Consider the following 16,723-nt stretch of genomic DNA (forward strand, 5'->3'; position numbering starts at 1 on the left):
GGGTATTCAGACCATGCACATTTTGATGAGAAACAGTTAACTCTTCGCTAACCAGGAGCATCTTTTAAACCTCTTTAGCCCCAGTTAAACATGTATCCTGTTAGAAAACACTTTGCTCCTTTATCTGGGGACGCAAAGTACAGCAAATGTTTTGCTCCTGGGCGCCTGCTCTATACACTACTGGAATATGCTCAAAATTATGATCTAACAAAAACCACAATTCTGCTCCCCTTCCAATACCAGCTACCCTCCAAATATGGAAGTAAGTCTTCAAAGAGACTTAGTCACTGCTTCTTACTGTGTATCAACAACCCTTATAATTAAGCTCCCCAAGTTTCTATCACAGTTTTGCCTGCTCTGCCCAGCATAAATAGAAACAACTCAAGAAAATAACCCTAGAAAATAACTCAAGTGTCCTTTGTATTTGCCTTCCCAAATCTCAGCAATCCTGTATTTGCAATGCCTCACATGCCAACTGGAACCATCCTGGAAATAGGCAGAATCTGGTCCAAGATTTTTAGAAATGAGCCAAGTTGTCATGGCTTTTATACCCAGTTATCTGTTGTCTCATCATTTCTGATATCTTCGTAATATTGCAGCAATGACAGATCTCAGCACCTCTGTGCTCTAAGGTATTAACTGGATTAGACATATGGTCTCACCATTCTTAAAGCATGCCTTCCCTCTCTGTGATGCATAAGGGTTTGGAATATAGCTTTTTCAGAACAGTAATGTAAAAATAATACAATGAAAGAGTCAAAAAACACCCACACAATGGGACTTGCACAGTCAGTGGCACTATGATTCCTAAGGACCCAAGGCCGAATTAATAGAGCTATTACAATTCCTACAGTGAGAATGGTACACCAAGAGCAGCAATTGTATTATCCTGGTATAGAACAATGAATTCTGGGAAGTAGGTAGCTGTTTTTCAAAGTTAAATCATTTTGGCAGTACTGCAGTCAATGGAAAGCCTCCAATGGACTGCCGATCAAGCCCTTAAGCAGTGTATTTCTATTGTGATTTTATTTCTCATAAAAAACATCATCAAGACATTCCCCTTTAACCTAAAAAATCTTCATTCAGTTTTACCTGCAACTGCCTGCAGTGATGAAAGCTTCTGACCGTTGAAGGAATGAAAAAAGAGGTGGGAATCATATTTATAAATCATGTATAACCATAAATGCTTAAGCCTGTGGCAGGTTGCACATGGCAGCTTTTCAGGACCAGGCACATCATTATCACTGCTTTTGGTTTTAAGAACCAAAAAAGTTTCTATGTGTAAAGAGCTGAGGGGAGTGCCTGGGACTTTGTTCCATATTGGGGAGGGATGCCAGGCAAAACTGTGCTGTGTGGCTGTACTCCACTGATGGGCAAGTGGGAGAATTTGCTTTTTCACCAGATGGAGAAGTCTGTTTACAGATAAGCTCAGCCGCAATATTTTATGTTTGTGATGATCAACTGGCACAAGGTTTTGCTTTTGAAAACTTTGTGTAATGTTATATTTTGTAGAATACCATGAATGCCACGGGACTGAGTGAATAGTTTATGGGCAGAGGATTCAGATAGGTCCAAGGTTTCAAAGAGTGTCCTGCCTTGAAATAAGAACGGGTGAAGCCAAAGGAGTGGAAATAGTGCTAAAATTACTAACAACTACAATCTGAACAAGAAAAGATTCTAGGTTCATCAGTGCCTTAGGGCAGCAAGCAAAATTTAGTCTTGCCACCTCCCTCACACAGGAAAAACTGTGTCACTGATGTTCTTGGCAAGCGGGAGGATTCAGCAAATATGAGTTAATTTAGTTTTGATTCCCCATTGGACTTCTGTAAGAAAAGTTCTCTGACATGCACAGAAAAGTGGAACATCATTAAATTCAGTGGTGGTTAAAAATATTCCACTGGATAACAACCATAACCACTTTTTAAAAAAAGTATGTAAAACGGGGGGACTGCAAAAATCTTGTTAAGAACATAAGAATGGTCATACTGAGTCAGACCAAAGGTCCATCCAGCCCAGTATCCTGTCTACCAACAGTGGCCAATGCCAGGTGCCCCAGAGAGAGTGAACCTAACAGGTAATGATCAGTGATCTCCCTCCTGCCATCCATCGCCACCCTCTGACAAGGCTAGGGACACCATTCCTTACCCATCCTGGCTAATAGCCGTTAATGGACTTAACCTCCATGAATTTATGCAGTTCTCTTTTAAACCCTGTTATTGTCCTAGCCTTGACAGCCTCCTCGGGCAAGGAGTTCCATAGGTTGACTGTGTGCTGATTGAAGAACTACTTCCTTTTATTTGTTTTAAACCTGCTGCCCATTAATTTCATGTGGTGGCCCCTAGTTCTTATATTATGGGAACAAGTAAATAACTTTTCCTTATTCACTTGCTCCACACCACTCATGATTTTATATACCTCTATCATATCCCCCCTTAGTCTCCTCTTTTCCAAGCTGAAAAGTCCTAGCCTCTTTAGTCTCTCCTCATATGGGACCCATTCCAAACCCCTAATGATTTTAGTTGCCCTTTTTTTAACCTTTTCTAATGCCAGTGTATCTTTTTTGAGATGAGGGGACCACATCTGTAAACAGTATTCAAGATGTGGGCGCACCATGGATTTATATAAGGGCAAAAAGATATTCTCCATCTTATTCTCTATCCCTTTTTTAATGATTCCTAACATCTCGTTTGCTTTTTTGACTGCCGCTACAGACTGCATGGACGTCTTCAGAGAAGTATCCACGATGACTCCATGTTCTTTCTCCATCATATTGTATGTATAGTTGGGGTTATTTTTTCCAATGTGCATTACTTTACATTTATCCACATGAAATTTCATTTGCCATTTTGTTGCCCAATCACTTAATTTTGTTGTAGCGGAGTTGGTCCCAGGATATTAGAGAGACAAGATGGGGGAGGTAATATCCATTCTCTCTCTCACCAACAGAAGTTGGTCTAATCAAAGATACTCCCTCACCCTCCTTGTCTCTCACAGATCTTGTTGGTGGTTGTGAGGGATTGTACTTAACTTCTGCAGGAATCTCACTCAGGAAAACTGGTTTGATTGGAAGTGTGTTGTACTCATTTTAAAATGCTCAGTGGTAGGACAGTAGCACAATTTGCTACAGATGTGGATGTTCTGAGGCTCAGTCCTTCCACTGTAGGGTGGGTGTAACACCCATTGGGGCCAACAGACAGGAAATTCAGGCCCCCAGCATTGAACTGAGATGTCAAACCCTAAACCATGCATCTATTTTGTCTTCAGAAAAGCTGCTTTCCTACCGTCTCAGGCTGGAGTAAGTTTTCCTGAGAGAGGTGGGGTGGTGAAAAGGCACAAAGGACAAACTAAATTTGTTAAAAATGCAAAGTTAGTTCTTGCCCAAACTTCTAATGTAAAGGGGGTTTCTGTGGAGATAATTCACTAGGACTTTATTTTTAACAGTCAGATGCGATACCTCCCAATTTTATGTATTTGTCTCCTTTACAGACGGTGCGTGTCATCTTTATGAGTGCTCACCTTTGCGCCGACACTGCTCCTATTAACGACAATTTATCAGGGACTTCAACGGGAGCAGAGTTAGGCCAACAATGAGCACTTCCAAAAATCCCACCTTGAACTGCATTAAATGTGAACTAAATAACTGAGTGGGTGGCATGCTCTGGAGATACTTTGTATTGACCTAGCATGCAACACTTACCTAGTGACAGAACTGAATTAGAGATTTTTTTTACCCTGAGCGTTCTGTTTTCCTGTAGCCTAGATTCTAAATAACGTGCTTGAAAATGGAGAATTTTTTTAATCCACTTGATAAGCATAGTTGCTCTTCTTAACATTAATGGGAGTTATATGAACACAAAGGGTTTGAATATTCTATTGCTTTCTGCCCCCAGAACTCCTATGGACATCAGAGGCAGTTTTAACGAAGGAACAAAGGATGAAAATGCCCATAAACTAGACTCCATCAATGTGTTCTTGTGTAGCAAATCTATAGGAAAAAAAAATCATTCTCAACAGTGTGGATCTTAATGATAAATGGTGAGAGGATACTACCATGAGCCAAATACTATAGTCCATCATCAGTGCTTATTCAGGGAAAATTGCAATTGAAGCTTGAGTAAAGACTGCAGGATTGGCTCACATTGTTCCACCTCCTGTTGGGTCACTTGTTCCACAAACAAACAAAAAATCAGACTATTACTGAAAAGAAAGTTTACCCTGTGTCTCAGGTGACTGTGCCTTTAATGCACTGTCTAATCCGTGGCTGATCACCTCTCCTTCAAGGCCTGGCTGGTGCAACTGCTGCAAATTAAAATCTTTCTGGATTCATTGCAGTTTATGACAGGTTTCAGAGTAGCAGCCGGGTTAGTCTGTATTCGCAAAAAGAAAAGGAGGACTACTGGCACCTTAGAGACTAACCAATTTATTTGAGAATAAGCTTTCGTGAGCTACAGCTCACTTTAGTACTCCTTTTCTTATTGCAGTTTATGAGCATCTTATGGCATACAATTTAATTTAGGGACCATGGACCTGATTCTCTGTTGCCTTGCATCTGGCATAGTCATTTACGTTGGTGCAAAGTGGTTGTAGAACATATCCATTGGTGTAAGGGCCTGATCCAGAGGCCACTGAAGTCAATGGGAGTCTTTTTACTGGTTCCAATGGCCTTTTGATCAGGCTCTGGGGGACTGGAGAATTCTAATTGGTAGAGTGTTTGCATTAGTGTCAATAAGCGCCATGGATGCAAAACAGTGGTGAATCCAGCCTTGAATCACAGATTCAATTAATCTGAATAAGGAGAAAAGACTGAAAAACAACCTTCTTACCTTTAATAAATGGCTGTGTCTGCATCTGTAGTCTTATCTTTATTAGGTCCACAGGACCACCAATTCCTACTGAGACAACCCCTGCTACCATGCTGGCAACAATCAAGTCTGAGAGTGCCGGGGCATGGTTAGAATCTCCATAGCGCTGCTGGCTAATAAACCTTTGAGTATTGCTGAAGACACCAAATGTCACCGAGCTGTAGACAGCAATGCTGGCCAATGGGAATGACATCCCTTTAAAGAATCCGACAACCTAACAGTGAAATAAAGCAAGAGTTAAAGGAGATGTATCAATTTGATTATTTTTCCTAGTTTGTCACACTTCACAGTAAACCTTAGAATTCCACAGTCCCTGTGTGACACCTGACCAGAAAGTATCCTGCAGGCTAAATAACCGAAATTCAACCCTTAAAGACATATGGGTAGATATGTTTATGTTTTTGTGTTTTTACATATATATTGGTAGAGGTCAATAATGTAATCAAATAGTCACTGTCTATGCTGTATTCTTTGGTCCCTCTTTGGTGAGGGACCTTGTCAAAGGCTTTCTGGAAATCTAAGTACACTATGTCCACTGGATCCCCCTTGTCCACCTGTCTGTTGACTCCTTCAAAGAACTCTAATAGATTAGTAAGATTGGTAGAGCTTTTTTTATATGATGAATATGATTTTCATTAATCCTCATCATTTTTGACTTGGGTGTTTAGTTGGAAGCCTGAGGCTGGGTTACTTTAAGGTAACTGTGTTGTTGACTTCTGAGTAACCAGTGAGGTACATTAGAAGCTTTTTTGTGCTGGCTTGGTAAATCTAAGTATTGGAATATCCACCAGTTTTGGGGATTGTCTGCCCCATTCTTTGCATTTCACTCTAACTGAGTGACCTCAGCTGGCACCCCTGGGATTCTGGTCACGTCCTGCTATACTTGACTTTGCATATCTCCACTTCAATTCAGTTTCCCAGGAATTATAAATCTGCTTTTATACGGGGTAGGAAATTGATCACTGAATACTTCTCTTGTCATTTTTTTAACCTATGTTTTCTTTGATCCCTTCATAGAGCTAATTGGATGTGAAATGTAATGCCCTAAGTAAATTCTCAACAATTCTTTAACTAATGTCATGTCAGGCTAGCTAGCTAGCTAGCTAAAACCCAAGATGGATGTCAGACTGAAAATGCGACAACTGAATAGCAGATGTTTCTTGGAGCAGAGCAGTTACACTTAGAAAATGGAAGTGAATTTAGGACACTAAGAAATTACTGTCAGTGCTTTTCACAGATTATACAGCATAAGGGAATATTCTTAATATAGCAAATCTGGAGACATAGGAAAATACTGTCAATATTCAGGGCCAAATTCTCTTCTGGTATCACTCCATTGGAGTCAATGGACGGATACCAGCAGAAAATTGTGCCTGTAAAACTTCAAGGAAGAGGTACTGGAGCTTGCAATATGGTGAACAGGGGAAGCTGAACCAGGCACAAGAAAAGAGACAGTCACGAGTAATGATATGTTAACTATGCTGTACATATAAAGCAGATGGTGGTGCACTATCAGTTCAGCATTATTAACCTTTCATGAGGTTGCCCCCTTCCCCCATGCATTGTTTGTCAAATTACACAGGTGGAAAACTTGCCCATTTTACCTAAGCCAATCTTGCCACGCTATTCAGTCTTCACTAAGGCAAAACTCCCATTAAAGTGGATTAGACAGCACAGTGAAGGTACAGCAGTGTACTACCCAGGGTAACCTTGTTTCTAATAATCATTTGGCTTAATGTTTACTGGGAGTTTTGCCCGAGTAAAGAATGTAGGATCGGACCATCAGTGTCATAAGACCTAAATCTGTGTCATGGTTATGAGCCAGTTTCTGTACTGATTTACACCCAGGCCATTCCATTCACTTCCATGTTGTCACAGGGGGACTAAGTCAACACAGAACTTGGCCCCAAATTACCTTCAACGGGCCTGGCTGGCTGTTCTAACAATTCAGAATCTGAACAAGAGGGCAGGACACCTTAGGGCTTGTCTACAGGGTGCAGTATGGCACACCAGGGTGGTGTGAATTCTAATGCACACCAATGTGTTGCATACTCACTGGCCCACGTAGACCTGACTGGCGCAAACTGAAAGCTCACTATCGTGCATTAAACCTAGTATTGTTTGAAACGTGGACTAGGGAACTTTTAGTGTATGTCAGACAGGTCTGCATGAGCCAGTGAGCGTGCAACATGTTGGCATGCATTAGAATTCATGCCTCCCCGGTGCGCATTAGCTCCCCATGTAGACAAGCATTTGGTTTAGGAACAACTTTGGATTTCTCCGTAAGAGTAACAAGAAAGGAGATTAGTCTGCTCCCAGTGAAGTCCAGGGAAGCTCTGTGAGTGAGGTCAATAGGAGCAGGATTGGGCATAAAGTCCACTTCTGTACTTCCAAAGTTTAGGCTCTAGGTCGGACCTGTGTCAAAAGAGGTTGTTTGCCCTCCCACTCACAAGCAGGTTTATTCTGGGAAAAACAGTGTTCCGGAAATAGAAAGGAAATTGAAAGTCATACAAGCCTGTGTCCTGCCCACTCAAAGGGGCCAAAAATCCTTAGGCACTTCTTTGAGGAGGAGGAGTCTCTCTTGTAGGTCAGGGTTAGCTGGGGCAGAGGAGATGGATGGATGCTTGCAGCTCTTCACGTAAGGGCTTTGAATGCTATTGCACTGAATGCATACTGTTTTGTAATCACTTTTAATATCTTTTTCATTTTCTATTCTGGCATGTTATAGACAAACCAAGGTACTTACACTTTCATTTCTGTACACGGTAAGGATACAATTAAGTGTATTTCCATATCCTTGTCCAGCTTGTAAGCGAGTCTGCAAAATATATTGATGAAATGTAATTGAAACAATGCATTTTCAAGTCAGTGAAAGCTCATGCTATGCAAACAATGCACATTTTGATTTGACGGTCAATTATGGCTTTGCTCCTAGGACAAATGGGACAATACAGTAATTAAACATGCAGCAGCCCAGTTTGCACTGAGCTAGTGGCAGATCCAAACAGAACCTCAGAAGTTCGGGGCTCTTGGCTTCATCCAGAATCCGTGATTGTCACACTGGTATGAAATATGGAAAGGCAAGGCCTCCCAGCTCTGCACAGAATCATTAGCACATGTGTTATGCAGAATAATACCATTTGCAAAGGAGACTATTAGCTACCCAGGAATGCAGTGGATTCTCTGTTACCTGAAGTCTTTAAACCAAAATCAGATAGCTTTCTGAAAGATATACTCTACGTCAACAAGAAGTTATAGCTTTTATGTGGGAATCACTGGCTAAAATTCTATGGCAGAAGGACAGACTAGACCATAATCGTCCCTTCTGGCCTTAAATTCTATTAATCTAATGTAAGCGGAAGCTTGCCTATGATTTTAAGCCTTTTGTTATTAGACTTCAGGGAGTGTAGCAGGTAGTTCATCATTTATCATGTGTTCTCCTTTAAGTTAGTTTATATGCCTGAAAGAAACCTTGAATAGCAGGAAAACTTACCCTCTCCCCCAAAGTCCAAGTAAATGGCAGGAGAAGAAAATGAGTGCTAGGTTTCTGGAATTCAGACTCTCAACATATGTTAGGTCATGGCTCCATGGCTTCTACATCAGCATATGTGCTTGAATCGGTGCCACAAACCTTAAACCCCCTCCACCGGGGATTGTGGCCACTAGATCATAAATCCAATGGCCTTGCCCCATCTGCAACCTAACTCTCATTGCTGGTGGAGCTGGTGCAGAGCTTAACTGCACTTTATGCAGGGTGTGCAGAGTACCTCACCTACTGCTCTTTAGCTGCCCATCCCTGCAGATCAGACCTGCAGCAGTTCTGTTGCGTAAGGTGCCTTCCATGGCCCTGACAGTGCTAGGTGAATTTCACGCTAGATGTCTAAACATTAAATTGAGCCAAGGCAATCATTCCAAGCCTCAGAAATATCTAACTTCTAATGAAAAAAAGGTGTTTTAGACATTGCTCCAAACCAAGAGGATTTGTTTCTGGAAAGAGATATTTATATGTTTTCTAAAAGGACCAACAGCAGTAATGAAACCCAGCACATTAACCATGACAAACCCTGTGTTGTTTAACAGACATTTCACCTCTCACATATATAGCTCATCCATCAAGCTGCTTTCATGTTTTTAATAGAAAAAAGTCATTGCAATCAACTGACAAATTTTCTTAGCTTGCAGGTTTATTTTAGGGGAAATTCAGTCCCTGTTTTTTATCCTAATATCAAGAGCACTGATCCCCTTTCCCCCTCTGTAAGTGGCTGCACAGAATGATGGCCTAAATGACCCTGTAGTGTTTGCATCCACCCCTTAAATCTGCAATGACATTTTCCCCCTTGTCATGACCCCTCTGCACAGCATGCCCTATCGCTAGCTATCTGCATCACCATATCTTGCCCCCAGCATATAGTCCCAGTGCAATAGTCTTTAGAATGGACACATCAGTAGGCGGTTGGTAGGATATCTCTGAATAACAGAACCCGGACAGTTTCCAAACTGTCTTTCAGAAAAGAACAGCCAGCTACCTATAACTGGTTTTAGTGGAGCTACACCATTTTACACCAGCTAAAGATCTGGCCCAATTGTTATTTACAACATATAGAAAATTGGAATGTGTGACACTGGCAAGTTCTTCAGTTGGAAGGAGGTTTGAAAACAAGAAACAAAGGCTTACATGAAACATAAGGAATTTTGCGATTGGCCTCAGTAGGATCAAGATTTAACCATCACTAATGCTCTCTGACCTCTCTCTTGCAAACGGTGATTTCCCTCAGCCCAGCCTTCGATTTCCATTATTTAATTACATTTTTTTCATATACAGGAACCCCAGATTTGGCAAAACTCTTTTCCCCTTCTGCAGACTATTATCCATTTTCCTCCAATGCAAAACCTCCTCCCTCGTTACCTACTGCTTCATCTCCCCACTCCCTCTTCCTCTGATCATCATCACACTATGGCACCACACTAACAGCTGAGAAAGCAACGCATGCCATTTTCTCCAGATCAGGATAAAAGTTGCTTACGAAATAAGTATACACAACCATATCCCTACTCAACATCTACATCATTCCAGTTGCTCCAAAATCAGCATAGCTGGCAGCAGCATCCTCTCCCTCCAAGAATGAATGGGACATTTCATATTGCACCCAATTGCTTTAGCAAGCAGAAGTCCCCAGGTATTTTACTCTGGCTATATCAATAGCTATCTATGCTATATATTTAAGATGAATATTGAGAACTCACTGAAGGACATGCCACAGATGACCCATGGAGAGGAGTTTTCACGTTGAAAGCACGGAATGAGCTACTGCGGGAATCATCACTGGGATCCTAGCCCCAGAGGATGAGAGAGTAAACCCAAACTTTGCAGGTTTATCTAGAATACTGAGTGCCATTGCCATATGCCGTCGTCTTGATGTATGGGACACGATGCACATAACTCCTCATGTAACAAAATGAGTCCGTGGAGGAATGGTCCATAATTTTTTTTAAAATGTGCAATCAAAGAGAAATATTTTCACCATCCTTTTTAAACACTCGCCATTCTAGAGGCAGGCGGCAGCTGCTGTTCATGTACCGCATATAGCAGGTCTCGATTTCAAAAAGACAGGCACAGAATTGCAGTTGTGTGGAGAGCGGCATACCCGAGTTGTGCATCCAGTTACCATCATGGCAGGAGTAACTCAGATATTTGCATAGATATGGGCCTGAATGGCTATTTGCAAGGGCAAGCCTTGCCCTTGCCATCATGGTTATTGCTTACTGTGACTCTGAATTCTTTCTTGTACGGATTTACGTCCTTAACATGGGGTTTTTCCATTTCATCTCCTCAGGTTTGTTTTCTTTTCTTTTACACACTAACCAGGTTCCTAGAGGTTAAAGTTAATGCGTTTTGGAGTAACAAAGGACAATCTCTTCTCATCACAGAGAGTATTCTTTAACTAAACTGTCCTCTGCGTACTAACAGTGAGGGTTGAATTTTCTGCTGATATAATTCTATTGAAGTCAATGGATTTACACTAGTGGACAATTTGGTCCTGAATTTATTACACCAGTTTCCTTTGGAACTTATTCCTCCATATTACATTTTAATTTATGGCACAACAAGGATTTCAGACTTGAGTAGCCTTGCTACCCTCACAACCAACGATACCTCTTAGATTTTGCTATTCCAGGTTTACAGTATTGTATCTCCTATCCCGGATCCTTAAAATTCCACCGGTTGTTCCTTACAGAAACTCAGTGTCATTCAATAGCAGTCACTCTGCAGTGCAGGAAAGGTAGAATTTGAAACCTCTCACAGTGTAATGAGATTTTCTTCTGGAAATAAGGAGGGATAAGAGTATTCAGCAAAGCATCTTGTTACACTGAGGCTTTTCTGACTGACCCCAAGATCTGGGAGCGCATAGCTGGTATAAAGATCGCATTTGAGTGCAGGTCAGCCAGACTTGAGGATCAGGGCCATCATCATTGTATGCTTAAAATGCAGAACTGTTTTTATACACGCTAAAGGTTCATCATCGTGCATGAATGCAAAGAATCATATTTTCACTTGGAGGACTCTTACCTGCATGGCCAGTGTGTGAAACTGCCTTGTGATATAGAAGAGAGAAGAATGCAAACTAATATCTGTGAATAAACAAATTCATTAATTAAAGCATTCCTCAAATGTTAGTCTGACTTGGGTAACTGCAGTGGCAAGTGAATACAACATTCAATGTGCTTCTCTCCACATGAGTGAGCCATGAAAGCACTGCAGGCATAGCAGTTAAACCTTATTCTGAATTGAAACAGACTCCAGTTCAAAATGACACTGATGGCATGCCCTTGAAGAAGCTGGATAAGTGTGTTCTACTGCTATAATGCATACAGTGGCTTATTAGAAATGAAAGCCACCTAAAACTGACAAAAGCAACAGTCACTAAAAATAAGCAGAGGCAAAGAAAAGCAACCAATGGCCCAACAGAGGTAACACAAGTGAAAGGGAATGTCCCAGCAAATGACTAGGGAGGGCTTTCTCTTTAACAGAGTCTCAGAATGGTCTTTTCTTTGGGTTCTAGTTTAGAACCCTGACTTTGGACAACCATAAGGAGATAGCTCGTGTAAGCTGCTCCTGCCAGCATGGAGAAGGATGTGAAGCCATTGGTTAGAATAAACAAAGTGAACAGATCAAAAGGGGATAATTGCTAATTTGAAGGTGCATGTGGAGTCCTCCCCTGACATGAGCATAGGAGCAGCTTTCTAGTTTATTCTCTGGTTTCATTAGTGAAATTGGCTTTTGTCTTGGAGAAGACCCAGCATCTCGAATCACATGCAAAAGCTGAGAACAGCAACAGTGCCTACTCAAGAAGGTTCTGGTGTATAAAGGGTAAAATGAAAGATGTGGAGTGAAAGGTGAATGAAGCTAAGACCATTTATAGACATGCCCTCATAATACAAGGGAAAAAACTTGCTTGGATTTTAGGGGATGGGGAAGGGAAAAAAACTGCTGAACCAAGTGTTTGGTTTGTTTGTCGAGAATTGCCATGCTGGTAACTTAATATACATGAAATAATGCATGTATTTACCCAAGTTTCTCAGCTCCCAGAAAGAGGAAACCTTCATTCCTTATTCCACTGGGCACTATGTTCATGGGTAAACACTGTTCAGGTGCTTACTTTGTAGTTCAATATTGGTTAGATTCCTTCCCACTCCAATTTGGAAAAGTAACAAAACTGCCTACTTGGTATTCCCAAACGACATCCAGAAGCAAATGTAACAGAGGTGTCAGCTTGACAGTTGTCTTTATAAGCACTGAAAAATGCACTACGTGTTACTTGGCAGCTCCTGAACAAACAGAACGCAAACGCTCCCAACAACATACATTGCCCGTGTCCATCACCCACACACTGTGATGACATCAAAGCCATATATTGCTGGACTTAAAGGAAGACACTTCTCTGGGATGTAAGCAAACAGCATTTCCAGAGGCATTCATAGACAACATAGCCAACACACAGTTCCTGCTGCACATACTCGGCTCTGAACATTGGCTTCCCAGTGTCATTTGTTAATTCACTGGCACTGCTTCTGCAGTCAGTGACACAGTTCAGTAGTCAGCACCATGCGTCCCGGAAGAAACCCAAGTACCTCAAGCAACAATGATCCTCAGTCTGATGGTATCTAACTTCTTAATAAACACAAGATCAGCTCTTCTGGAGCAAGAGCACAAGGACTATAAGCTGAGATTCTTAAAGCCCTATTCCTGTTCATTTTCATCGCAATTTGGCTACCAAATCTCTTAGCTGGCTTTGAAAATAGCAGGAAAGTAAAATAAAATGTGCCATCATGTAGCCACATGTTGCACAGGTCCCTGCACAGGTTTGCAGGGGCTGGGCAGATGATGCAAGAAGCCTTCCTACCCAGCCTACTTCCCCACCACCACCCCTCCCAGCTCCATGCACAGGGGCTTGATTCTTATTACACAGCACTGTGATTGCTGCAGGGTAATAGTGATATCAGCATTAGCCTCCCTGCAAAAGAGGAACCCTGGCCCCACTTCCCATTGCAGCATGTGTGAGAGGGACAATCTTCTTCAACCTGTAGAAAGGGTACCGCATAGGCCACTTTGGCCTACACTTCCCTCAGAGTTCTCAGAGCCACTGTTCTTGACCAACAAGCTATGTAATCCTCTCTCAGCCAATGGTGCTTCTCAGGACCTACTCGGCAGCTCATTGGACTATAGCAGTAACTGTGGTGCTCCATGAGTGCCTGACGCAGGCAGTTCATTTTGGATTCTTGACACAACCCTCCCCTGCCCAGCCACAACTCCTCCATGCAGTTGTGGAGATAGCCACCATGGAACATTTGATGAAAGGGCTTCAGAATCTTTGTGGTCTGATCATCCCCGCTGCAGAGCCATGGTATTTCTACTGGCTACTGGGCCTTGCACTGAGATACAAGTATAATGACCTCCATTAGGAGTCATCAGCAGGGTGGGAATCCTGGCCTAAAGCACAGGCCTCTTCCACTTGAGTTGAAGAAGTAAATCCACTAGCTAGCAACGGTATTTCTATACATCCACAGAGGGAGATGTATAACATACTTTGCCAGTGGAGAAGGAGAGGGAGTGGTATGTTCTTCTAAAGCTTCAATGATTAGAGTAAAATACTAACATGCCCCAACAGTTGTGTGTTCAACTCAACTAGCTTTATCTGTGTTAAAGACTATGCTGCCTTGTCTGCACTGCAGTATAAGAACCTGTTAACAAACATCTTCTAACACCACACCTGTAAATCCATCTAGAAAAAAAAAAACAGATTTCTTTTGTAGGAAAGAGGATGATAGGAATGGCTATTGAATAACTGCAGCTCCTAGCTTCAGGATAGCTATATTTGTACTTTGTCCTTACAGTACTGCCAACTTTAGGAAAACCTTTAAAAAAATACCTCTTCAGCAAAGACAAATACAGCTTGCCTTTTGGCCTTTGTAAACTCAACCATTACACAGGTTGATAAAGTGTGTGCTGACTTTTTCAGTATGCGGAACATTATATAATGGGTAGTTTTCGCTTTCAGTTTTGATCCCATCCAGGGAATTTACCTGATAATCATATTTTCATATCTTCCTTTTGAAAGGTCTTTCAATAATTTTTCTGTGTTAAAATCAGAGGTGAGACAAAGAAAGAAAAATACAAGGAGAAATATCACTAAATGTGGGTGCATTTTCCTTAGGGGTTAAATTTATCCCTGGACAGGAAGCTAGTGTGTGGGTTGTTTGCTGGCCCTCTGCAAACGGATGAATCTCACCATCTGTGTAAGTGAAAGTGCGCCTTAAAATATTTTACCTTTACTGTGTCCAGAGGATGCCCCACAATTACACTTGCAGCTCCTGGGGATTAAAATAAGGTCATTAGACAAAACACATTTGGGTGAGTCAACTAAAAGGAGAGACTTTTGTAACATTTACCCAATGAAACTCAAATCCGTGCCCTGTTACATAGGAGCTCCCCTCAGCCAATCAGAGCACTCGCCATCATTCTGCTCATTACTTAGTTGATGAAAATTTACACGTCAGTAGAACCTAAGGGTACACCTTGAAGCAATGATGTCAGTTGCAGAGCAGATGCACAGGGAGAACTGACATTCCCTTTGTGAGATGGAGCTAATAATCTGCTCCAGATCCCCAAGAGCCAACCCAGAGAGGTGGTGGTGGTGAGACCAGTTGACATGAAGGGCACTGTGAATGATTTATGGAGGATACTGCAGACCAGGGGCTGGAATAGCATATGTGGAGGGGCTGCGGTGCTGTCCCATGCACGGTCTGCAACATGGAGGACAGATTTTTATACTCAACCTCTGCACATGCAAAACCTATTTTCCCATGCAAAATCTATTTTCTCTTAACCAGGTTTTGTGTGCGTGCGTTTGAGGCTGCTTGTGAAAATCTCTGTCATTCAGTGGCGGGACAAGGGCGGTCTAGCCTAGTGATCAGAGCGGGTGTGAGACTTCATGGCTGGAGCAGATGTCAGGAACCAGCGATTAAGGTCAGAACTGGAGTCAGTAGTTGGAAGGTGGAGCCAAGAGTCAAGCTGAAGGTCAAGCACTCAATGCTGGAGCTGAGGGGTAAACCAGAGTCAGCAGTCAGAACCATGGATCAAACCAGAGGACAGTTCCTGGAAACCAGAGCCGAGGATTAAGCCGTAGTCAGAAACCAGAGGCATGGGTCAAACCGGATGCTAGGAATTGGATAGTAGAGCCAAGGGTCAAGCCAGAGTAAGTAGTCAGAAGCCAAAGCCATGGCTCAAGCTCAGGGTCAGTAACTGGAGCAAGCAGGGTAGCAGGCAGTCCAAAGGGGGTCCAAAGCAGGGGCAGGACAAAGGCTAGGCTGGGTGGAAAGCAGGAGCAGCAGGCATGGGGTGGCCATGAGCACTGAGCAGCCAGTAAGCTGCTGCTGCTGCGGGCCTAAGAGCAGGCTTGCTAGCTCCAGCAGCCCATCAGCTGGCATGGCCAATGGTGGCGAGGCCAATCAGGCAGCCTGCTGCAGGCCAGCTGTACTGATGAGGCTGCCTGGAGATTAGCTCTGGTGCAAGCCCTGGCTCCTGACAAATGGCTTCATAGTTAATTGATAGCTCTGTTGAGAATTGGAATATTACCATATTACTCAGTTGTGGGAAATCAGCCGCCGCCCTGCAATGCCCAGGAGAAACATTTCCATTATGGCCTATCAAAGGGAGAACAACAAGAAGTGGGAGGAGAGAAGCAAAGTGGGGGTAGAGAATAAGAATCTTTTAAAAACTGCTCCGGAAGCTTAGCTCAGCATCACATGCATTCGTGAATTTGATTTATGTGAGTATTGAGTACAATTGTGCATGAAAATTGCACACACAATTGGCAAATTTTATCCCTAACTGGCTATTTGCTCACCCAGTTTTCCTGCCCCATATATGCATGTTTTTGCAGTAGTAGACATGGGCAAATTAGCCAGAATAACATCACAACAGACACTCCAGTCTCCTCAGGCTTTGGAAATCAAGCCTCACCCTTTCTCTTGGTAATTTGGAAAAGATTCCAGTTTTTCCCAAATAAATGAGGACATTGACCCAAACTATTTAGTGGTCTCACACCCTTGTGTGGGGCCAATACAAAAGCCTCATGTGCTCTGTGTGGGCATTAAAAATCCACAACAGTAGCACTTTTTAACAGTAGCCACCTGCTCTTAGCCAAATTTTTTTTCTCTACCCTGCTGTGTTGTCCACCTGCCAGCTGTCTTCCAACCCAGTGATAGCTGCATTTTAGTGGTGCACTTTGGGATCTTTCTAGATAAAAGGAGCTCTCTAGAAGTGTAAGATACTTCTTCCTACACTTTCTAATTAAGATGGC

General features: G+C 42.4%; 1 protein-coding gene across 5 annotated transcripts in view; it reads right to left on the minus strand.

The window, feature by feature from the left end:
• SLC25A48 (solute carrier family 25 member 48) overlaps positions 1 to 16,723 on the minus strand; it is a 48,859-nt gene that overhangs the window by 31,217 nt on the left and 919 nt on the right. For 4 of the 5 annotated variants that reach the window (XR_014712588.1, XM_084635897.1, XM_084635896.1 and 1 more), the window contains exons 2-4: positions 14,689 to 14,732; positions 7,609 to 7,680; positions 4,824 to 5,076 (exon numbers count right to left, since the gene is read on the minus strand). Coding sequence is in view for 3 of the 5 variants with exons in the window: in XM_084635897.1 (XP_084492023.1) it covers positions 4,824 to 5,076; positions 7,609 to 7,680; positions 14,689 to 14,732 (369 nt within the window). In the remaining 2 variants the exon portion in view is untranslated. The remainder of the gene's footprint in view (positions 1 to 4,823; positions 5,077 to 7,608; positions 7,681 to 14,688; positions 14,733 to 16,723) is intronic. The other variant, XR_014712589.1, reaches the window with a different exon arrangement.

This window comes from Lepidochelys olivacea (genome assembly GCF_965140295.1).
Source record: "Lepidochelys olivacea isolate rLepOli2 genome assembly, chromosome: 8".
Taxonomy (NCBI): Eukaryota; Metazoa; Chordata; order Testudines; family Cheloniidae; genus Lepidochelys; species Lepidochelys olivacea.